General features: G+C 46.7%; 1 protein-coding gene across 12 annotated transcripts in view; it reads left to right on the top strand.

The window, feature by feature from the left end:
* The window catches only part of tns1b (tensin 1b), a 142,643-nt gene that overhangs the window by 74,544 nt on the left and 44,410 nt on the right, over positions 1 to 23,689 (top strand). For 11 of the 12 annotated variants that reach the window (XM_020041125.3, XM_020041122.3, XM_020041120.3 and 8 more), the window contains 9 exons: positions 8,794 to 8,832; positions 16,253 to 16,302; positions 18,195 to 18,366; positions 18,750 to 18,923; positions 20,044 to 20,108; positions 20,512 to 20,595; positions 21,044 to 21,156; positions 21,265 to 21,325; positions 22,624 to 22,699. In XM_020041125.3, the coding sequence (XP_019896684.2) occupies positions 8,794 to 8,832; positions 16,253 to 16,302; positions 18,195 to 18,366; positions 18,750 to 18,923; positions 20,044 to 20,108; positions 20,512 to 20,595; positions 21,044 to 21,156; positions 21,265 to 21,325; positions 22,624 to 22,699 (834 nt within the window). Of the gene's footprint in view, positions 1 to 8,793; positions 8,833 to 13,035; positions 13,303 to 16,252; positions 16,303 to 18,194; positions 18,367 to 18,749; positions 18,924 to 20,043; positions 20,109 to 20,511; positions 20,596 to 21,043; positions 21,157 to 21,264; positions 21,326 to 22,623; positions 22,700 to 23,689 lie in introns of those variants that run through there. The other variant, XM_020041130.3, reaches the window with a different exon arrangement.

Genomic DNA, 23,689 nt, shown 5'->3' with positions numbered 1-23,689 from the left:
CATGTCACTGCTTGCAGTTTATTTGCTTCCCCATAACCTTGTTATTCGTTATTAGGTTGGCAGGAGTTGGTATTTGATTATCGGAGGCTGAAATGAATCCAGCCATACATCACTACAAGAGTGGACTAGCTCTTGTTTGTGTGGAAATATGACCAAATGTACGTGCGTGTGTGTGCGTATAGCTAGTTTATTGACAACAACTCGGTTTTCAGTGCAGATTCATATATCTGTTTTGGATTCTGAAGGGTTTCAAACTGATGACGTTGTTCTGCATTTGCTGGTGCTGTCAGGGTAAACCAGGCAGCGGCCTGTGGGAAGATGGTCATAAATAACTCTACAGTAATGAGGTGGTTCAATCAACATAGGGATATTATATTTTAAATACTATGTGATTTTAGTAAGATGATGTGTTATGGGAGGCAGACCAGATGACTTGAGGCTTTAACTTGGTCGACACCAGTGCGTATAAACTGACTGAGGTGAGGTCTGTACAGAGAAGGACGTGGGCTGAGATTACAGGACCGTGCTGGAGAAATACTGCACGCAGGGGGTTCATAACCGAGCCGGCTTAGTAGTTCTGCTGGTGTTGGTCTCTGGACCCAGTGAATTGGGGACGGCGGAGTCCGACGTGAGCTCTGATCTGGAAGCTCTGGCCACTGAGGGGATGTCCACAGGGTGAGTCATGTTGATGCCGCTGGTCCTCCGGAGCAGTAAGGTCCCCCGACCGGACTTCCACACCCCCATGCCTGGAGACACACGCGGTAGGAAAACAGCACGATGGTTAGTGCATTCCTAACACGTGCCCTCATGTTTAGCTAACAATCCCAAAGGGTGGTGGGGCAGAAAAGAGAGAGAAAGTGGAGGGAAAGAGGGAGGGAGGGAGAGATGGAGGGAGGGAGAGATGGAGGGGTGGGGTTGACAAAGGGAGGGAGCGGGAGAGCACAACAGCAGAATGGTGAAACACAACGGTATTCAAAAACAGACATGTATTCAAAATATTTCATACTGCGTAATAATTCACACACACACGTAAAAACAAGCTCATCAGTCAAGGCCTCTGACATCTCACGCACAGACACACACACACACACACACACACACACACAGACACACACACACAAAACCAACACAAGCTATGGCTGGGTAATCACGCCAGTGCATTGCTGGGTAATGACGGTAAAGCGCGGCTAAGATGGGCAACATCCTTCGGTTAGCCCAGTGTTTATATCTGGATGTACCGGGCTGACGGGGCCTCTGGTGTTCTGTACACATGTCCAAGTGTTCTGCGATGCGCTGTGATCTCTGTCACGTAGGCGCGCGCCTGTGTACCGACGCAGGGATGATGCGAGGCTTGCCGACCGTGTTCCCCTGCGTCAAGTATAAGACGGCCGCTTCTTTAAACCACTGGATGTTTTACGCTGCCTGAAATAGCATGCCGAAAGATGTCATCTGTCACGCTTTGTTTTGGCGACATACTGCTGTGTCCGTGTTCACTGGAGTGGACGTTTATGGAGCATTGTCCCGGGCAGGGGCATGTGTTCTGGATTTTTCATTTTCAAATTCAAAGCCTTCACTTTCTTATTGTTCGAGTTCTTAAAGACGGGGTTAGGTAAAACAACATTGGATTTCCGTATAGACGCAGACAGCTTCTGTAGTGGTTTTTTCAAGGAAATCTTTGATTCACTTTTTTCTTTGACCCAATCTGATAAGCATGGCTGTGCAGTACAGTCTGTACCAGACACGGTCACCAGGGGTCATTTGGTTTTACCATGACCTGCGTGAGTCCCAATACAACATGAATCAGGATGAGATGCGAGAGAGAAGGAAAGGGGATAGAAACAAAGAAAGAGTGGCGGAGTGAGAGGGAGTGAAAGAGAACACCGAACGAAAGGGTGTGAAATAAAAGACACACGTTCCCCAAATACTGCGTAGCGGCAGGCTTGGTTTTCACCACACCCCAGTTGTTAATATTCACAGACCCCCAGGCTCACGTGCCTACCATAATGTAGTGTGTTACGTAACAGAGAGAGAGAGAGCGGAAGAGTACATTTGGGAGGGTTCTGGTGAGAACTGGGAGAGAGGTCAAAGGTCGGTTAGGGACACTGCCGGCTCAGGGGGTTCTCACAACTCTGCCTGGCCCGAATTCCAACGTTGGAATGTTTCCATGGACCCCCCCCCCCTCCCCCCCATGGGATCTGAGGCCCAAACTGGGAGCTGAAGGACGGCGAGCAGGGAACACCCCTCCCCACCCCACAACTGTTTGTGTTTGCCCCTTTGAACCGTGTTTCATGACACACTGTAGATGTGCCTGATGAATCGGGGACTAGCAGCTGTGTGTGTGGGGGGGGTATGTGTTGCTGTATGAGAACAAAGTATGTTCATATAATGCCACTTCACTGAGTGTTACCTTGGAAAGGCTTTTGTTCACCGATCAGCCTTAACATTATGACCACTGACAGGTAAAGTGAATAACACTGATAATCTGGCCCACGGAACAAAAGAAGGTGGCCTGGTCTGATGAATCATGGTTTCTTTTACATCACGTGGTTGGTTGGGTGCATGTGCATCGCTCACCTGGAGAACACATGGCACCAGGATGCGTTATGGGAAGAAGGCAAGCCGGTGGAGACAGTGTGATGCTTTGGGCAATGTTCTGCTGGGAAACCTTGGGTCCTGCCATTCATGTGGATGTTACTTTGACACGTACCACCTACCTCAGCATTGTTGCAGACCATGTGCACCCTTTCATGGCAATGGAATTCCCTGATGGCATTGGCCTCTTTCAGCAGGATAATGCACCCTGACACAAAGCAAAAATGGTTCTGGAATGGTTTGAGGAACACAACAAGTTCAAGGTGTTGACTTGGCCTCAAATTTCCCAGATCTATATCCAATCGAGCGTCTGTGGGATGTGCTGGACAAACAGGTCTGATCCATGGAGGCCCCACCACGCAACTTACAGGACTTAAAGGATCTGCTGCTAACATCTTGGTGCACACCTTCAGAGGTCTAGTGGAGTCCAAGCCTCAACGGGCAAAAGGGGGACCTGCACAATATTATGCACAACGTTATGGCAATGTTATCAGAGTACATCTACACGTGTTAAAGAAGACCTTCGGTAATACCTGCTGTGAACTCCTTGTCTGGTGGGCTTCAACTTGCGTTTGTGTGTCTGCACGTAAGTGTGTGTGTGCACGTAAGTGTGTGTGCACGTGTACTTCTGTGCTCCATACAGCATGTCAGAGACATTCACCACCTCCTCTTTTAGATGGTTTGCGCTGGGGACGGGGCCAACTAGCTACCTTAGCAGTTCACGTCCAGAGGAATTTTGAACGGCTCTTTTATTTATTAAGTGTCACATATTTAGCGTGTCTGCTGGACGTCAACCAGTGGTTTTAAATCAACACATAATTGGCTTGGAGACAGACTTGAGACAGACGAAGAAGCATTGCCTTTTTAGGTGCCAGACGTGAGAGTCTCAGACACGAGATTCAGGTGTTGTCTGTTCCCTCCAAACAGCTGCCCAGTCCATTAGTAAACAATCTAGTTCTGTTTTGTTGACTCCATTAAACACATGCCAAAATAAGGTATGTGTCAATCTTTTTGTTGATCGTTGTTAATAACAGTTTATTCATGTTTAAGGATTTAGAACACCTCCTGATCTCCTTGTTTTAAGATAGCTTGGCTGGGGGATTCTTGTCATTTTCTCTGAGGTAATTGCCCTTTCCAGACCCTAGACCCTAATTCGTAATACAAACTAAAGGTAGTTATTTTCTGTATATTCAGTCCTTTCATTGCTACAGAGGTTTCTGGAAGCTAGAGTTGAGAGATGTAGGAATTGGGTTAGGCTTCTGATATCCTCACTAATAGTTAGAGAATTCCTATTGCCTTTACTGTAATTCTTGTCATCCCCAGAAGGGAGCAGTGTAGAGTTATTTTATTTAAAACACTCCCTTTCTTCCATATATCCATACTGCCTTCTGTCCTGAAACAGATTACTATAGGACAGCAGCACATTAAAATGAAACCAATCCCAAGTCAGAAATTTAAAGGAAACCACATGCTGACTTCTCAGGATGCGTTGTGGAACCTGTGCGTATTGAGGATTTTCATTGGGGCATAAATCTGTAGCCCTCAGCAAAAAAAAAATGTCTACATTTTTAAAATGTTTCATAACTCCACCCAATTTAGCATTTTTTTCCCCCAAGGTGATTTTGAGGTTAATAGCTTGGAACAGTATCACTCAAAGCAAAATGGAAATTAATGTTATATCAGTAAAAAAATTTCTATTGATATATAAACATATAGAAAGAGTTTGAACACTATTTAAACACACAGAAACAGTTATGGTGGTATACAGTACGCATACGCTACCGTTCAAAGGTTTGGGGCCCACTAAGACATTTCCTTGTTTTTGAAAGAGAAGCACATTTTACAGTTGTGCTCATAAGTTTGACTACACTGGCAGAAATTGTCAAATGTTAGCATTGATTTTGAATATATGACTGATCATGCAGAATAACTGTCTTTTATTTTAGGAGAGTGATCATATGAAGTAATTTATTATCACATAGTTGTTTGGCTCCTTTTTAGAAATCACCCAAATGGCCCTGATCAAAAGTTTACATCCCCATGAATGTTTGGCCTTGTTACAGACACACAAGGTGACACACGCACAGGTGAAAATGGTAATTAAAGGTGAATTTCCCACACCTGTGGCTTTTTAAATTGCAATTAGTGTCCGTGTATGAATAGTCAATGAGTTTGTTAGCTCTCACGTGGATGCACCGAGCAGGCTAGATGCTGAACCAAAATGTGTTTTTCTTTTTAAAAACAAGGAGATTCCTAAGTGACCCCAAACCTTTCATTGGTAGTGTATGCACTACACACACAGAACCGTATCTGAGGATGAAGAGGCATGTCCTCCTCATTAGCTGGCCCCTCTGGTTATATTTAGCAGCTCTTCATTTTGAAGGAGGCTCTGTTAGGCTCTATTTGTGCACTCACACAGGGAAACTCCCTGCGCTCTACCTTTCTTCTTGGGCGCTTCCTGGACTGGCGTGTAATTATCGGAGTGTTGTGAGCTGGTCAAAGGACACTCTCAGGCACAGACCCAGGGTCTCGCCACAGAGTGGGGCGAGCTTTTTTTTTTTTGTGGGTCCCTGTTGTAATTCCAACTTTAAGTGTCTGGAATAAATGAATATACAATCAAATGGTCATTCGAATGGTCATCCGTCATCCAGTGAAAATGGCCCAATGAGCACACGAACCGACACGAACCGACACGAACCGACACGAACCGACAGGCATGGTGACCAAGGCTACAACGTGTCCTTTGATGTAACTGGAGGCCAGGCCAAACCAAATGGCATGACATCGTGCAAGATCCGGTTGAACAGTCTATACAACCCCCCACCCGAATCCAGTCCATTTAGTTTGCAGTACCATGTGGTTGGATATTGAGAATTGTTGAATTCTGTAAGACAGCGGTACTCAACTCTTACCCTACGAGGTCCGGAGCCAGCTGGTTCTCTGTTCTACTTCACAGAGTATCACCCAGCAGGTTTCCCTGTTTTGATGAAGTCCCTGATTAGGGGCTTGCAGTGAAAAAATGGGATGGAGTGGGCTTTGGGGGCCACTCTGAAAACACCCACTTTGACTTCACATCATATTGTCGTTCATCGTGGGATTCTGACATCATGCGGTCTCTCAGACATTACATTTTTCTCTACAGCCTTCTTAAACTCAAAGTTTTGCCTCTGAGTTGAAACACTCTGCGAAACTTTAATCGTTTTCAACTGTGACGTCACACAGTCCGAATAAAACGTGTCTGCTGTTCCACATCTATCAGTTCTCATCTGTCTGTGACTCAGAGTTTGACCTAAACATACTCTGGAGAACCATGGAAAACCCTGCTCACACGGCCATTCAAACCCAGGTCCCTGTGACCTCACGCAGGCCTTTGTTTCTCAGCTTGTCTCCTGGCTGTTGTTTCATGGTTAAGACCAGATCAGGGAAGCAGACACTGTTATTACAACCGGCCAGTGTGGCCAAATATGTTTTGGAGGGAAAACCACCGGCCAAGAAATTTGGTCCGTCTACAAATCCACATACTCCTTTTAGTGTTGTGAGGATCTTACGATATCTGTTTTCTTGTCCTTTTCCAAGAAATCTCCTTTTGGAGAGAGAGAGAGAGAGAAAGCGAGCGAGAGAGCATGACACACTGTACCCCTGCTAGTCATCTAGATCAGGAGTGTCTCTTGTTTTGTTGTTGTTTTCAGGATATTTCTCTACAGGGTCGGACCCCTTGGCGCAGTGCCACCCACCCAGGGGTATGACAACGGTCATGGGGGGCGTACTGTTGTCCATCTGGTGATACGCGTGAGTTCTTGAGGTTCGCTGCCAGTGGAGCGGTGCTCCATTCGCGGCTAGGTTATCGTAGTTGTTGCGAAGCCACCGGCGGAGCGGACACGCCTCGGCAGAGCTGTGGTGCAGGGAGCCCGGCGTCGGTACTATGTGCAGGGGTATGGTGGTGAGGAAAGACCCGCTAGTGATCCACGGAGGATTGTCTCAGGCTCTGTCTGACCTGGGTACCTTTTCTAGGCTACATTCTTGCACACACACACACACACACACACACACACACACAAACACTTAATTGGGATGGTGTCCCTCTCTGACTCCTCATATCACTATAACTATTTGAATGAGTATATATGATAACCCTCTCTGACTCCTCATATCACTATAACTATTTGAATGAGTATATATGATAGCCCTCTCTGACTCCTCCTATCATTATTACTATTTGAATGAGTATATATGATAGCCCTCTCTGACTCCTCATATCATTATAACTATTTGAATGAGTATATATGATAACCCTCTCTGACTCCTCATATCACTATAACTATTTGAATGAGTATATATGATAGCCCTCTCTGACTCCTCATATCATTATAACTATTTGAAGCTAGCCAGAGCCACCCTGACCAATGACATCATCCATTCCTTAAATAAATATTTTAGGGCACCTTTCTCTCTCTCTCTCCCCTCTCTCGCTCTTCCAGTCCCTCTCTCCGCTATCTCTTTTCTCTCCTCTCTCTTTTCTCTCCTCTTCTGTCTGCCTCTCCCACTCTCTTTCTTTACTCTCATCCCTCTCCCACCCCTCCCTACTGTAGCTCCATCTCTCCTCTCTTTCCTTTTTATCTGTCACCCCCTCTTTTTCTCTCCCCGTCTCTCCCTCTCTCTCCCCGTCTCTCCCTGTCTCTCCCTATCTCTCTGCCTCGCTCCCCTGTCCCAGTCTTTCTCTCCATCTTCCTCTCTCCCTTCCCTCCATCTTGTCTCCTCCTCTCTCTGTGGATGTACTGTATATGGTTGTTCAGCAGCCGTTCAGTAGAAGGTGAACTCTACAGGCTGGGCTAATGGATGTCTGACGTGTAAATATTTACTCCAAGGACGCTCCCGCAAGACCTTATCCAGCTTTGCTTTTACACAGTTTGTATCAAACTTAGGAGTATAGGCCCATCGATTTGTTTCCTACACAAGACACCACAGGACACTCCTGTTAGAGAGATTTTTAATGATTTCCTTTTCCTGATTAAATAAAGGTTGAATAGAAAATACATAGAAATATGACGTGACAGAAATGCAACAATCTAATTTGGGTCAATAGTGTATCTTTAAAAATGGACTATGTCCTGTTGATTAACCTTTCCTAGTGCTCTAAGTAAGTGTGATTTCTGTATGTTGGGACTGAGCCGCTTATCATGTTGGCGAGCTAAATGACATGGACCTAAGTCATTGAATGAAAACAGATACTGCTACTTCCACCCTGGTATGACACGGCTGCAGCGACGGGAAAGGCCCACACATGGACATGCAAAGACCACAGATAGAGAATATGTTTCCACTGCACAGCTAGGATGCTTCCTATCATAACGGGAAAGGTGAAATGTGTCAGTTGTCACATGAGAACCAACCGAGATTTCATTTTACCCTACCCCTTTGAAGTCAAGGGAAGCAGTGAGGAGGGATAAAGGTCTTGCTAAAGAACAGAACATGTGACGTACAGTGATGTAGCAACTTCTGTTTACCTGCCGCCCCTTGTGTATTGATCCAGGCCATTCAGGGAGCGTGATGAAGATAACACTGATGCTACCGCTAATGTGAGCGGTCCTTGAACGGTGAAATCACAACCAAGAATCTCTGTTGGTTTTACGGGTTGTATAGATAACACTGATGCTACCGCTAATGTGAGCAGTCCTTAAACGGTGAAATCACACCCATGTCTCTCTCTTGGTTTTACGAGTTGTATAGATAACACTGATGCTATTGCTAATGTTAGCATTCCTTAAACTGTGAAATCACAACCAAGCCTCTCTCTTGGTTTTACAGGTTGTATAGATAACACTGATTCTATTGCTAATGTGAGCAGTCCATAAATGGTGAAATCACAACCAAGCCTCTCTGTTGGTTTAACAGGTTGTATAGATAACACGGATGCTACCGCTAATGTGAGCAGTCCATAAATGGTGAAATAACAACCAAGCCTCTCTGTTGGTTTTACGGGTTGTGTAGATAACACTAATGCTACCGCTAATGTGAGCAGTCCATAAATGGGGAAATCACAACCAAGACTCACTATTGGTTTTACAGGTTGTATCAGGGTCTGTATTTACTGTTGTCTCTTCTCTCCCTCCCTTCTGCCTCTCTTTCTCCCTCCCCACCTCCCCCCCTCTCTTTTCCTAACTCCCCCCTCCTCCCTCTCCCTATTTTTCTTGACTCTTGTAGGCACCTGGTGACATCCCCCTGAAGCATGTAGAAACAATGGTGAGTTTCAGCTGTGTCTTATATTCTATTGGGTTGCGTGTTGCGTGTTTGTTTGGTGTTGTGCTTGTGCGCACGCGTTTGCATTATATATGTGTTATTTTATTTTTTTCCAAGCTGAAACACATGCAACCCTCCGGTAAGTTGCTCTGGGTGAGCGCCTGTTAAATGACTCGCACATGAAACCTCAAGATGCACCGTACTGTACATACGGAGAGACGCAGAACTGAATGCACAACATGCCCAGGTCTGAACACCTTAATGCAATATGTAGTGTTTATACACACACACACACAGACCAAGTCACAGCTGTGTGTGATTAACCACACTCTGTGCTGATCCAAATAAACTTCACTTGCTTCAGCTGAATTCCATGTGATGGTGCATCATTGACCACAACCTCAGGGGGTAGGAAGAGCATGTGATCTTTCCTCTGCTGTCTCTCTCTCACACACACACACACACACACAAACGCACACAAGCGTGCGCCTGCGCACATGCGTGCACGCACAACGGAATCAGAATGGCCTTTATTGGCTTGGTGCATTTACATGTGCTCAGAACCTTCTGTTACGGCTCTAGTTAGAGACTACATTGGGAGGCACAACGTTAACACACATTTATATCCAAATGGGAGGTGAGTTTTTGGGACAATGGGGTATGATTAGGGGATATAAAATATGCATGGTTTTGCGGTTGATGTATACATTTACAGTTTTAGCATGGTATATCTACACGCAAGGAGATGAGAAACATTTTCAGTGGAGTAATGTGCAGTTATTTAGTTTACAGTCTGAGGTGGCACGATGAGGACAGTCTTATTAGTCTCCATGAGACAGACGACTGGTTTGATGGGGCGTGACGAAGATAGTATTAGTCTCTATGAGATGGAGATGCCTGGTTGCTGAAGGCCACAGGAAGAAAGGTTTAGGTGTTTTGGTCACAGCTTGAGATTTTTTTGTATCCAACTGACCTGTACTGCCAGCCCCTCCGTCTGCTAGAGGAGAATATTTGGAACAGGGTATGATCAGAATCTTTCCAGCACCTTGTCCTGGCATCTTGAGGGAGGTCATGTGCCATCCCCTGACTCTTTCTGTGTACCGTTTTGCACTTTACACCTACAGCCCGCGGGGACAGATCCAAACCAGGCCGTGATGTTTTAAGACTGAGAAAGAGGCAGTGGATGACCGTTTCAATGCCTTTAAGAACAAAACAAAACAAAACTAGTTTTGTCTGATGCTGGGTTTGAACACAAAGTCCTTGGACTCAACTAGATGGGTTTCTGGACAAATGTCAGTGTGTGAGATTTTTCTGGTTTGAAGCCTCTGCAGTGGATGAGTCTTACTCGTCCCAGGATCTTTCTGTCTTGTGTGCTGTTACTATCAGTTACTACTACCGCTGTGTTATCCAATATGTCAGTGGTTGTTGTTGTTAATGTAGTCCGTCTCCAGGATGGGTGTGTTGTCGATCATCCTTCTGGGTTTGAACTGGGTCTTTCCGTAGTCTGAGAGGGGCCTTTTCATTTTTCTACAGGTATGCTGGCAATGGCTGCAGTGTCCTGTATGTATCAGCACTTGTGGAATGTGTGTATTTCAATGTAAATACTGTACTCTGTGAGAATATGAAAGTCTCTGTGTTTCAAAACCCTTTCTACTAATCAAAAGAGGGACCAAGGGACCACAACTGATTACAAACAAGGACCAAGGGACCACATCTGATTACAAACAAGGACCAAGGATTTATCGCACTTCAACACACATACATGTACACACTCACACACACAAACACACTCACACAAACACACACACACACACATTTCAGCATTCAAACATACACCAAACATATACCCAGCCAGCAGAACTGGAGGAATATGACAAAAAAAAATGCAATAATGAACTGCGTACTCCAGAGCCGTGTAGCGGACTTGGAATCCCAATTGGCCAAAAATGTGCATTAAGAATCCAATGTAATCCAATAGCTATGATTTAATCGTTGATGTTGGGAGCTTAAACCGCCAGCCCCCAGTGTTGAATTTTATGTAACCTCGATGAGCTTAAACCGCCAGCCCCCAGTGTTGAATTTAATGTAACCTCGCTGAGCTTAAACCGCCAGCCCCAAGTGTTGAATTTAATGTAATCTCGCTGAGCTTAAACCGCCAGCCCCCAGTGTTGAATTTTATGTAACCTCGATGAGCTTAAACCGCCAGCCCCCAGTGTTGAATTTAATGTAACCTCGCTGAGCTTAAACCGCCAGCCCCCAGTGTTGAATTTAATGTAACCTCGCTGAGCTTAAACCTCCAACCCCAGTGTTGAATTTAATGTAACCTCGCTGAGCTTAAACCTTCTGCCCCCAGTGTTGAATTTAATGTAACCTCGCTGAGCTTAAACCTCCAACCCCCAGTGTTGAATTTAATGTAACCTCGCTGAGATTAAACCTCCAAACCCCAGTGTTGAATTTTATGTAACCTCGCTGAGCTTAAACCTCCAACCCCCAGTGTTGAATTTAATGTAACCTCGCTGAGCTTAAACCTCCAACCCCCAGTGTTGAATTTAATGTAACCTCGCTGAGCTTAAACCTCCAACCCCCAGTGTTGAATTTAATGTAACCTCGCAGAGCTTAAACCTCCAGCCCCCAGTGTTGAATTTAATGTTACCTCGCTGAGCTTAAACCTCCAACCCCCAGTGTTGAATTTAATGTAACCTCGCTGAGCTTAAACCTCCAACCCCCAGTGTTGAATTTAATGTAACCTCGCTGAGCTTAAACCTCCAACCCCCAGTGTTGAATTTAATGTAACCTCGCTGAGCTTAAACCGCCAGCCCCAAGTGTTGAATTTAATGTAACCTCGCTGAGCTTAAACCGCCAGCCTCCAGTGTTGAATTTAATGTAACCTCGCTGAGCTTAAACCTCCAACCCCCAGTGTTGAATTTAATGTTACCTCGCTGAGCTTAAACCTTCTGCCCCCAGTGTTGAATTTAATGTAACCTCGCTGAGCTTAAACCTCCAACCCCCAGTGTTGAATTTAATGTAACCTCGCTGAGATTAAACCTCCAACCCCCAGTGTTGAATTTAATGTTACCTCGCTGAGCTTAAACCTCCAACCCCCAGTGTTGAATTTAATGTAACCTCGCTGAGCTTAAACCTCCAACCCCCAGTGTTGAATTTAATGTAATCTCGCTGTGGACCAAATCCCCCGTCTGATATGTATCCTGTGTTAGACTTGGATTGTGAGGATCTGTCTGTCTGAAGAGTTGTGGACATGTGTGGGGGAGCGTGTGGTCAGGTAGGGCATGTGTCCATTCACGGTATGTGCGTTTGTTCGTGTTAGTGTGTGTGTGTGTGTGTGCGAGTATGTGCGCGTATCTAAAACACACAACTTTATTGAGTGTGATTTTGTGAGGCCTGCGAAAATGCTGGCGGAAGTTGCCGCCGAGGTGCAGTGCATCATGGGGAATCACGTGTATACTGCATCGCATGGATCCTCTGGCTCGTCATGGACATTAAGCTCTGTGGTTCCACGGACGTCTTTCACACCCACTACTGTTACTACAGATGACACGTCTTCATCTGAGCCCACTTCACACTGTGGGAGCTTTAACACACTTTGAATTCACTACAAGGCTGCTCAGAATAATTTCTGCAACAACAGGATAATCGAATTTAGACGCACGTACGCTGTCAGTAGGGCCCCTCAGTCTCTCCCAAAGCAGAGCGATTATCATATGACTGCGTGCACAAGACCCACGGACCATGTGTTGTTGTTTCACTGTTGGTGTTCATGTTCACTAGGCCTTCGGCTCAATGGCTGGCTAAATCACAGTACAGGAGAATTGGTCAAGACCGGTTCCTCTTGTAAATAGATTGCACGACTGAAGGCGAGCGCACACACACACACACACACACACACACACAGCCAGAAAGGGGTTCATGTAGAGCAGGAAGTGATTGGGTGAAGGAGGGTGATTGATCTGACGGCTCCAAAACCAGGGGGAGAAATAACACGGTGCTCCCCAAAGGGAGGAGGTAGAGGAGGACGAGGAGGGGGTGAAGAGGTAATACTGAGAGGGTGGGAAACGGGGACGAGCTGTTTGTTGAGGGGAAGAGGGGGTTAAAGATATGTGTGTGTCAGAGAGAAAGGGGGAGGGATGGAGGGAGGGAGGGAGGGTGAAAACGTCCCAGAGTGAGAGAGCAAGCAGTCTGTTGGAATCTGTTGGAGTCTGAGACACGCGGTGCCCCGTTGGAACCTCTCGACAGAAATAGCGGCAACAGTTTTTCTTCTTTCGTCCCGCACTGGATGAGGAAGACCGACTTTTAGTGGAGGGCGGTGGAACCGGCCAGCGAGAGAAGGAGAGTGAGGGAGAGAGAGAGAGAGACGTTGTGTCCTCCGCAGAGATGAACCGAGGGGAGTCCCTGCGACGGCGTCTCTCCTCCCTCCGAGGGGCCTGGCGGTGGAGTACGGGCTACCTGTTCAGGAAGGTACGAAAGAGGGGATTGTGGGTGGAGACAAGGGAGGAGGGAACAGGGAGAGGGGTTCCTGGGAAGAGCCTGAGGTAGGCTACACCTCACAGCAGAGTCTTCCTGGTTTTCCATCCGCTTTTCCCTTTCCATTGCTCCCTCCTGCTCTGTTTACGCTTGGCTTGTTTGTTGTGGAACGTCTCGTTTTCTTTCTCTTTTCAGACCCGCCACTCCGCCCTCCCGCTCTGTCTCTCCCTCTCTCGCGCGCGCCATCGTTCTCTTTTTCTCTTTCTGATGGTTAATTTGTAAGGCCTGCTTGTAATGCCAGGCTCCCAGATGGTTTTGATCAGGGTTTGACGGAGACCCCCCACTTTTAACCCAACCCTTTACTCTCCCCATGGTTTTGCTCACGGGGGTGTGGGGGGAGGGACACCCCTAACCTGTGTACTGTGAAGTGAACATTGCCTGGATGTTTCACATTTGGTTTCGAGTTGGTTGTTGTGTTTGAAGGGGGCTGTGGAGAAAATATTAGGCTTTGTCTCTTTGCTAGCCAGCCAAATATATTTGTATTTGGAGTATATTTACTCACTATTCCGGCATTAAGAGTTCATTAACGTCAGAGCAAACATTTTTTTTTTTTCAAGTGACATTTGTTGAATTGAGAATTAACGTCACACCATGAAGCCTGTACAAACAAGACCCAGTTTTGGGACTAAACAGTCAGAAAAGTCAGTCACTATTATTCGTCCCTAGCAACATGCCACCATAGCGACGTACCACTCTGACAGTCCCTCTATTAGCTGTTAGTCATCGAGCTGAAGGCAGTTCCTGTCTGTTTGTTTTGGTTACATCTGTATTACAGTCCTTGTTGGTTACATCTGTATTGCAATGCTATGATGCACTTTTGTTCTCTTTTTTTCTTTCTCTCTCACTCTCCAAATCCACTCTATGGGAGCAGAAAGCTACCAAGGGTCTGGAAGTAATTGTAGGGCCTTTTTTATATTTTTTTTTACTTTAACAGACAATTAAAGAGATACCCACAATCAACACAGTTTTTCCTCTCATTCTCTCTCTTTCAGTCCTGTCCCGCTTTTGTCTGTCCTCCTTGTGCGACTCCCCCTGTCTTCACTTGAATAGTCGTCCTGATTGCTGACTTACTGAAACATTAAGAAACCAGAGGGAGAGACAGATGTTGAGGTTACAATTTGTGTCGCTGCAATCATTACAGCAACATGTGGAAGCGGGTGACTTGTAAACGGAAAATGCACATGGGATGAAGGGATAGGAGATGTCAAAGCTAATTGGCTCTGCAGGGAACTAATGAGGGAGAGAGAGAAAGAGAGAGAGAGAGAGAGAGAGAGAGAGAGAGATGGGATTTTTTGCGAGAGACAGATTGTAAGAGACACAGAGAACATGTAGAGAAATAGATAACTAATTTTGGACTTACCTAACACACACTGCAACCCAGAGACTGAGACACCAGCTACATTGAACCAATAGATCACAAGTAACAAACCTTGAACAATTTAAAATCTATTTGAAATCTCTATCCAAAAGAAAATGTAATGCAAATCGAATGCAGTCATACTAAATTCTGAATAGAGATATTGAAATAGCACAACACCTTGTAGGGGTCAAATCAGTGAAAAAGATAAATAATAAATAATTAACAGATTCAGTGACCACAGCCTGGCTATACACCATAAAAACACAGATGGTCAGGAAAGAAAGTGCTTGTAAACACTCTTGGTATAAAGAAGAAAATAAACAAAATGTTGTACTCCACTGCTCTAAATACAATTCAATGTAAAATATTTATTTCCTAAAATGTATAGACAGAATTGCCAGATGTCTTGAACTTTGAGTTGAGGAGAAAATGTGTATATTGTTGGGAGAAAACATAGAGACAGTAGATCTTGCAACTCTGGCCTGTCATTATAACAGAGAGGCAATAGCCCAGTAAATCTCATATTTGTTGATCATTTGTTTTCTTTGTCATGTATAATTTTTGTGTTAGTTGTCTTTCTCTGATTTTGTATATTATTATTAAGAGACAGAGAGAGAGACAGACAGAGAGAGACATATATAGTGACAAATTGTGACAGAAAGTGAGACACAGAAGGACTAGATGATACAGGAGGTCTTGAACCAGGTACATGTCATATGTATGGGGGTGTTGAGGTAGGGAGAAAGACCTGGATGATGATGGATGAAATCGGTCCCCATGCTTGCCTCATGGGACCAAATGACTCCCTGAAAAGACTTGGTGTGTTGTGATCAGCGCGAGGCAAGACTACCTACACACCCACAGAGCATGGCCTCAGGTTCGCTCCACACTTCTAGTTCCGCTCAGTTCTTTCACCCACTTTGCCATGTACTTTGCGAGTCAACTGCATCATGTTACTGAATGCACCGACCAACTGGTCTGGGAAACTAGTCCACTACGAATGAAACCATCCAGGCGTGCGGACTACTGGCTGCAGTACTGCGTCCCATTGGGTGTGTTGGGGGCCAACCGTGTTTGGTAGTGAGATGAGACTCCTCCATAGAGTGCGGTCGCTGACTGGGGATCGGACTTTACTGACACAAGCACTGAGCATAGTTTTACATTGTTTTACCTGGTAGCGTTTAGGATTCGGTCCAGTAACCCTTTGGTCCAACCCTATAAGCGCTAGGTTATTGGCCGCTGCGTTCTTTAATCCATGACCACAGTGCTTTTAGATATGTTGATCAACTCGTTATGTTGTGTGCATTGAGCATGTTTTGTTTGTGCAGCAATAATTCTGAAGTCATTTGTTGTTCGTGATAATTAACCGCCCCTTGCTCCGTCCCGGCAACATGCGCTCACTCCAAAACAATGTGCGAGGAAGAAATCGTTTTCAGATTTACGAGTTCGAGGGTAATCGCCGGCGTTTCTTCGCCGTCTCACTGTTGGGACTCACGCTGTTTTCTTTGTCTGCTTCGGTTTCAGGGCTCAACCAAGTCCTCGAAGAGCATGGAGTCCCGACGCCGGCCTTCAAGGTGAGCCTCTCCTGCCGTTTTAAAATGTTGCACACAGGGACCTATAAAAAAAAAAAAAAAAAAACACGTTTGGGTTTTCGTCTTTCGCCAAAACGAAGGACCTTGAGGAGGAGGATGCGGTGAAAAGATGAAAGTTCGTTTTTTCCGACTTCCTCCCTCCCTCCTCCTCCCTCCCTCCTCCTCCCTCCCATACATAGCAGGCCTCGCTCCATGTTTTGACTGACAGGGCCTGGAATGCTGTCCGCGCTTACCCCACCGAGGACGTGGGACCAATGAGTGCCTCCATTCTATGAATCCCTCCCGGCCTGCCTCTGGGGCAGGTATCGCTGGGCTCATTCGGGGTGCAGGCCTCTTCCGTTGCCAAACAGGGTATTAACATGGGGGAAGCCGGTATGTGTTACAGCATGCATCGCTGTCCTCCACCGTTTGGGGAAGATCCCCGGGCGTTCGTTAAATGTTTCAACGGAAAGATTTAAGCGCAATTTCAACTCTGTGACATTCACTTTGTGAGGGGGGGTGGGGGGGGCACGGCGAGCTGCCTTTGATATTCTATCTTTGTGTCAAATGAACAACCGTTCAGTCAGTCGTGAGATATTAATTTGTTTGGACATTTACGTGTCATTTTTCCTGGAAGAACATGTGTTGTTGTTTTTTTGCTTTACTAGCAAAAACTACAAGGGAAGGATACAACAAAAGCAACGTTTTTAATTATGACCCAGCTGTCTAAGACATGGAGAGCAACCCCCCCCCCCCCCCCCCCCCCCACACACACACACATACACGCACGCACGGACACACACACTCACACACACCCTGATCTGCATTAGGGAGAGGGAGATGTCCTGGGTTCATACTGTGAAGGAGGGCTGTCCGTCTGGGATGCAGCTCCACGCCGGCAGCGCCGATGAGAAGCAGATTGGAGACCAAGTCATGTTGGTGCGTTTGGAGGCAAACCAAACCACCACTCAAGGAACTGTATACCCTCAATGAGAGCATGTGTCTGTGTGTGTGGGAGTTGAGTGTGTTTTTCTGTTGTTTTAGAAAACCAATCGTTGCTGTCGGGTAATAAACTCTTATCTCCGGAAATGGAACGACTCAACTTACACACAGTTATTTCAATGAAAGACTCATGCAGATGTCTGTCCACATGGAGGTGTCTGTCTGCTCTTCTACTGAATAAAAGACAGAAAGGAAGTTGGCAATGAAGTCAAACGATTTTCATGTGTGTCGATATGGGATATGTTACCCTGTATAGTATTCCCCGTGTTTAATTTGGTTATTTCTCTCGGTGCCAGATGTACAGTATGTTTTGCGCTGTTCAGACAGTCTATTTCTCGGTAGCAGACACACATGAGCAATATCCTCCAATCTTGCGCTCCAGCAGTTGACACATGTGGGAAATATTCCTTGTATACACTCTCCTCCAGCCATACGCTGTCCCAGTCCATTTTAGGCTCCCGATTACAGTCCAGACACACCAGACAGGGTGAAGGCATGCGGTGGTTCACATTCTCCTCCGCCCGGACTCATTCCTCCTACGTGACCAGAATGTTTGGTTTGGGCTGTCACACCGGGAATGCCTGTTTTGTTTTGTTTTTTTTATCTCACCACGTTTACTCGTTTATGGTGTGCGTGTGATATACCGAACATGTATGTGTCGGTGTGTTAAACATCCTGGAGATCTGCTGGAGTTTGGATGCTAAGCGACGTCGTGTCTGGGATTTAGCGTTGATTCTGGCTGCTGCGGTCACTTAAAAGGCAGTGGCTTCAACAAAATGAACCAGTCAGGCTTCTTCCAGCCGGATCGGAATGGACCTCCCACGGCAGTTGACATTTCGTTTCTTCACCTGTTGTCATGACGACGGTTGCGGTTTCTCGTCCTCCTCCTTCAGGACTGTCAGTCTGCTGCAGGCCTTGGACGAGACCTACGAGGTGGACCTGCTGTACATCACCGAGCGGATCATCGCCGTCTCCTTCCCCAGCTGTGTGGAGGAAACCAGCTACACTGCCAACCTCCGAGAGGTGGCCTCCATGCTGCGCTCCAAACACCAAGACAACTACCTGGTAAGGCCTGGTCTAGGGTCAGTTATCACTGATAATGTAGAGGCTATAGTGTTAATCACAACTGACTTCATGTAAGTATCACCCCACCCTACAGGGACTGATCTAAGATCAGCTTACCCTCTCTGAATTCTGGTCTAACACTTAACATTGATCAGCCCACTCTGGTGTGTCAACTTCACCTTTGTCGAATTACAAACATAAAAGGGAAAAAAACAGATAGAAAGAGAAATCATTAAACAAATCCCACAAGCAGTTATCACATAAAGCTTTTAAAGACCCTCTGACATAAATGACACTCCAGAGAGCAAGTAACCTTTTAAGCTGATGCCAAAAGAGAGATTGGGGTGCAAGTATAAGTTGCCTGAAACATGCTGATCTTCCAGCTCTTCAACCTCAGCGAGAAACGCTATGACATCAACCAGCTGAACCCGAAGGTGCTGGACTTGGGCTGGCCAGACCACCACGCCCCGGCCCTGGACAAGATCTGCAGCATCTGCAAAGCCATGGACACCTGGCTGAGTGCCGATGGTCGCAACGTGGTGGTAATCCACAACAAGGTGAGATGCGTTTCGCGCCGGGCTCCCGCGTGACGGGAGGAGCGTAGAAGCCAACAGGCAACACCTTGTCTTGGTTTTCCGGAATGTATTCTCATCAGCACGGTGAGCGAACTTACGAGCAGAGTCTCGAGTTTGACAAAGAATGCAGTTCAGAATGCAGTTTAGTGTAAAAAAAATAAACAGTCCACAAAAGGCTGTGCCAGACGTAACACACGATCTGCTTGTCCTGCCGATTACAGTGACCTGATCATTAGATGACTGAGGCTGTTAGGCTGAACACGGGGATCTACCTAAACCCAGGACGGGTGCGTACTGTAGACCAGGGGTGTTTTCAAATCTGACGCTTCGAGGTCCGGCTGGTTTTCTGTTCTACCTCATCATTAATGTCACCCACCTGGTATCACAGGTCGGAATAAGTCCTCGATGAAAGGGTTGCTGTGAAGAAATAGAGCAGAGATGGCTTCAAGGTCCAGATTTGAATACCACCGCTGTACACTAAAGTACATGTAAGACGCCTGTAAGCGCCTAAGACGAACGGGTTAGGGTGGGAATCAAGCGGATGCAGTTCAACGGCTGTCTTGTCTCGCTTGGGGGGTTTCCCTCTTCTCCCGCTGGTCCTAAATTTCGGGAGGTTTCGTTCGCGCTTCTCCCACAGGCCGTCTCAACAGAACCTCCCAGAACGCCCAGCCTGGCCAGGCTTTCAGGACAAGCAAACAAATGGAATTAGGTGTTACAGGGGGGCAGCAGTAGTTCTCTTCTCATACTCGCCAGCCAGGCAGGGGTTGTCCGGCAGCCCCAGTGGTTACAGATATTAATGTTCTCTGATTAAAACCCTTCGGAGGTGCAGATCCACGACACCCGCACTGGGTTGAAAAAGAAACAACCTTAAACCACTTCTTATCTGTGATACAGTGTTTTAATCCATCAGATTTGGGAGCCCTGCGTAGGTCTTTTCTTTCCCGCCCGGTGTGTCGGGTCACTGTAAGTCCAACCTACCTCTGAGCTGTTCGGCCTGCTCTGTGTCAGCAGGTGGCGTTCTCAGGCCGCTGTCTCCTTCAGGATAGGTCTTCTGGACGAGTGGCAATGTTTTGACGTGTTGTGTGAAACGATGTCTCCGCAGGGGAACCGCGGGCGGACCGGAGTGGTGGTGGCGGCATATATGCATTACAGCAACATATCAGCCAGGTAAACTCATACACGCACACCGCTTAATGTCACTGTATGAGAGAGCGGGTTAACTTAGAACCGCTTGGCAGCCAACGAGGAAACACACGACGATGAGTCACCAGATGAATGTCCTGTTGTCCATTGATCCTCACAGGGCCGGCTGTGTACCAGTATTCGGGGGTTTCTTCAAAGAATCAACACTCTAACTCTAATTAGCGGCATGTGAAGCCCAACAACCTTCTTGGTTCATGTCCATGAGATAGGCAGATTGTCCATTGTCTGGTTTAGTTGTTTTCAGGGCACATTTCTTTGAACTAGATTCACTTTTTTCAAACATAGTCATTTGAAAAGGTCTTAAGACAGAACCGCATGGTAGTCAGAGGATGGTTGTTGACTATGTTTTTGTCTTATGGTGATTTAGTGCAGACCAGGCCCTGGACAGGTTTGCCATGAAAAGGTTCTACGAAGACAAAGTACTTCCTGTGGGTCAACCTTCTCAGAAGAGGTCAGTTTCCCTTGACTTACTGTCTCGCTCCTGTACTTTCACTTTGACCCCAGTACCATTTCCTGTTCTATGGGTTTGGTGCGTGTGTGAACTCAACTCCTCTGTCAATATGGTTGGATTCCACCTTACTTCCTGAACCACTTTTACAAGATGTACTGATGTTCTTTAGAGAGGGAACGGAACTACGCCTGTCCCTTTGCATCCTAATCTATTGAAGCAGTTAATAGTCTGCGTCTGTTGTCTGATAGTCTGTGTCTGTGGTCTTTGCCAAAGTCATACACATACTGCAGATACCATCTCCATGTATTCACATCATTATCCCATCCACGCACTGCCCACCATGGGCTAATCCCACTGTTTAGAAAACAGCAAAATGCTGAATTCTTTCTCCGTCTTCATCCCTCTCTCCCTCCTCCTCTCACTGCGTCTGTGTGTCTGTCTCTGTCAGGTATGTGGAGTACTTCAGTGGCCTTCTTTCAGGACACATTGAGATCAACAACAAGCCCCTGTTCCTCCACCATGTCATCATGCATGGCATCCCAGACTTTGAGTCCAAAGGAGGTGAGAGTTGAAATCCAGGCTCCTGCACGCACACGCACGCACGCACGCGCACACACGCGATAACCCACACACATACATTTAATTCATTGCTTTGTGGTGGCTTTTCAGGTTGCCGCCCTTTCCTCAAGATTTACCAGGCCATGCAGCCTGTCTACACATCTGGGATCTAGTAAGTACACACACCCACACACACACACACACACACACACACTTGCCCTTCCGCCAGTAAATCCATTGTGCTCTTGACACACGTTAGAACGTAGCGCTGCCCTCCGTCGCCCCAGCTTTGGTTCCCATGCTGCCTGCGTGGTTCCGGCAGGCTGTTATGATCCATAGCTACCGGTGTTATTGGTAACTGGAGCGGGCAGTGGAATAAGCAGACAGGGATGTGTGAGGACGGCCCAGGGCCTCGCTGAAGGACCCCTACAGCTTCCCAGGCCTGCTCAGGAAATGATGGATTAAACAGCTTTGTGCAGGCGCTTGAGGACACAGGAGGGCATGCCCCCCCAACCCCCCCACCCCCCTGAGTGGCACCGGTCACGTGGTCTCCTCCAGTAGCTCCTTCCCTCCCTCCTCCCTTTCCTCCCTCCTCCCTTTCCTCCCTCCTTGCCTGTTTTTCAGTGTGCTGAATCCAGTGTGTGTGAATCCTGGCTCCTCTGTGCCCCGTGCCCCTCCCTCCCTCACTCCTCCACCTCCTCCCTCTCTCCTCCACCTCCTTCCTCTCTCCTTCATCTCTCCTTCCATCTCCCTGACCCCTCTCTCTTTCTCTTTAGCCCTCTCACCGAGATGCACGACCACTATCGGGCTGAACTATCGGTCTAGTACGTCCTCGTCATCTCACTGGGTTAACAAGGAAGTCTCCTGACCGGCCAATCATCTGCCCCACTGATCATACGTGTTGCTAACCAATGATGCGTGTGGAAGACGTGGCTGTCTGTGTTTGGTGTGGAGTGGTGGTGCGTTCAAAGGGCGGAACCCGTGCTCTTTGTGTGTGTGTGTGTGGGTGTCTGTGTTTGTGTGTGGTTGTGTGTGTGGGTGTCTGTGTTTGGTGTGGAGTGGTGGTGCGTTCAAAGGGCGGAACCCGTGCTCTTTGTGTGTGTGTGTGTGGGTGTCTGTGTTTGTGTGTGGTTGTGTGTGTGGGTGTCTGTGTTTGGTGTGGAGTGGTGGTGCGTTCAAAGGGCGGAACCTGTGCTCTTTGTGTGTGTGTTTGTGTGTGTGTGTGTTTGTGTTTGTGTGTGGTTGTGTGTGTGTGGGTGTGTTTGTGTGTAGTTGTGTGTGTGGGTGTGTGGTTGTGTGTGTGTGTGTGGGTGTGTGTGTGTTTGTGTGTGTGTGTGTGTGTGTTTATACCTTGATGTCATGCATCTGTTTTGGCGTGAGGCAGTGGTGCGGTCAAGAGGGTTACGGCATGTATCGGTGTAATGAGACGTTGGCAGCATTAACTCGGTGTGTGTCTGTGTGTATTTACAGTAATGTACAGGGAGACAGTCAGACCAGTATCTGCATCACCATAGAACCGGGTCTGCTGCTGAAGGGGGACATTTTGGTAAGGATCAGCATCCCTTCGTTGAGTTACATGGAGATGTAGGCCGCCATGGAGATGTAGGTTTTGTGTCTGATAATATCCTGAATATCCTAGAAGAACCGCGGATATGCCGCTATGTAAAGAAACGCCAAAATGATTTCTTATTTAGCTTTTGTGCTTCAAAAGTAAGGAGGATTCGCATTGGCCCAATGTGTCTTCATCAATAACAAAACATCTGGCAATCCTATATTTTGCCAGGTCTTTAGGAACGCCTGTACTCTCAGTGTAAATATCTTACTTTGAGCCCTGGGCGTGGGGCAGAGGAACATATTACAGTAAAGAGTAAAATCCTCAGCTCTGGTAGGATACCATGGTGATTTATTCACATGTACAAAAACAGACATAGTCTCTGTCCAACTTGGGTCTTCGTCTAGTGATAAAGACCTGAGATGGATGTTGTCTGTTTTTGTGCTTCTGAATAAATCACCGAACAGTTTGGAGCATACCAGAGCTGGGGATGTTACCCATTTTACTGTCAGTCCACGGTCCACAAAGTATCTTTAGGACAAACTCGGCTTGCTGAACGAGGAAATAATTTGAGGCAAGACAATTTAAAAGTACCATTTAAAGACCACTCAGCCCCAAACAGATACTGTCGCATGTTGCATTCGCAATCTAATTGATTTGCGTGCGTTTAGAAATGCTGATTTCCGTGAATATAGAACTGACATAAAGAAATATGAAGTGTAATTCCAGTTGTTGTCCTGTAGCACATTGTTTTCTATGTAACAATCAGTTACTAGAGAAACGATGTCGTCACAGAATTTCTACTTGAAAATGATATATCTTGTCTCGACTGACATTGCGAAACGTTTTGTGAGTGTTGCCTTTTTTATTCATAATTTCTCAGCTCGCTAGTCTTTTTCCAGCCCCCTTCCCTCTTAAATAGAACAGAGGTGGGAGGTGGGCATCTCTCATGAGGCCACATGCCCTCTGCCTGGCTGCGTGGAC

The sequence above is a fragment of the Esox lucius genome, chromosome 20 (genome assembly GCF_011004845.1).
Source record: "Esox lucius isolate fEsoLuc1 chromosome 20, fEsoLuc1.pri, whole genome shotgun sequence".
In the NCBI taxonomy this organism is placed as follows: Eukaryota; Metazoa; Chordata; class Actinopteri; order Esociformes; family Esocidae; genus Esox; species Esox lucius.
Note: the sequence above shows the minus strand (reverse complement) of the source record. Positions and strands in the feature narration are given on the sequence as shown.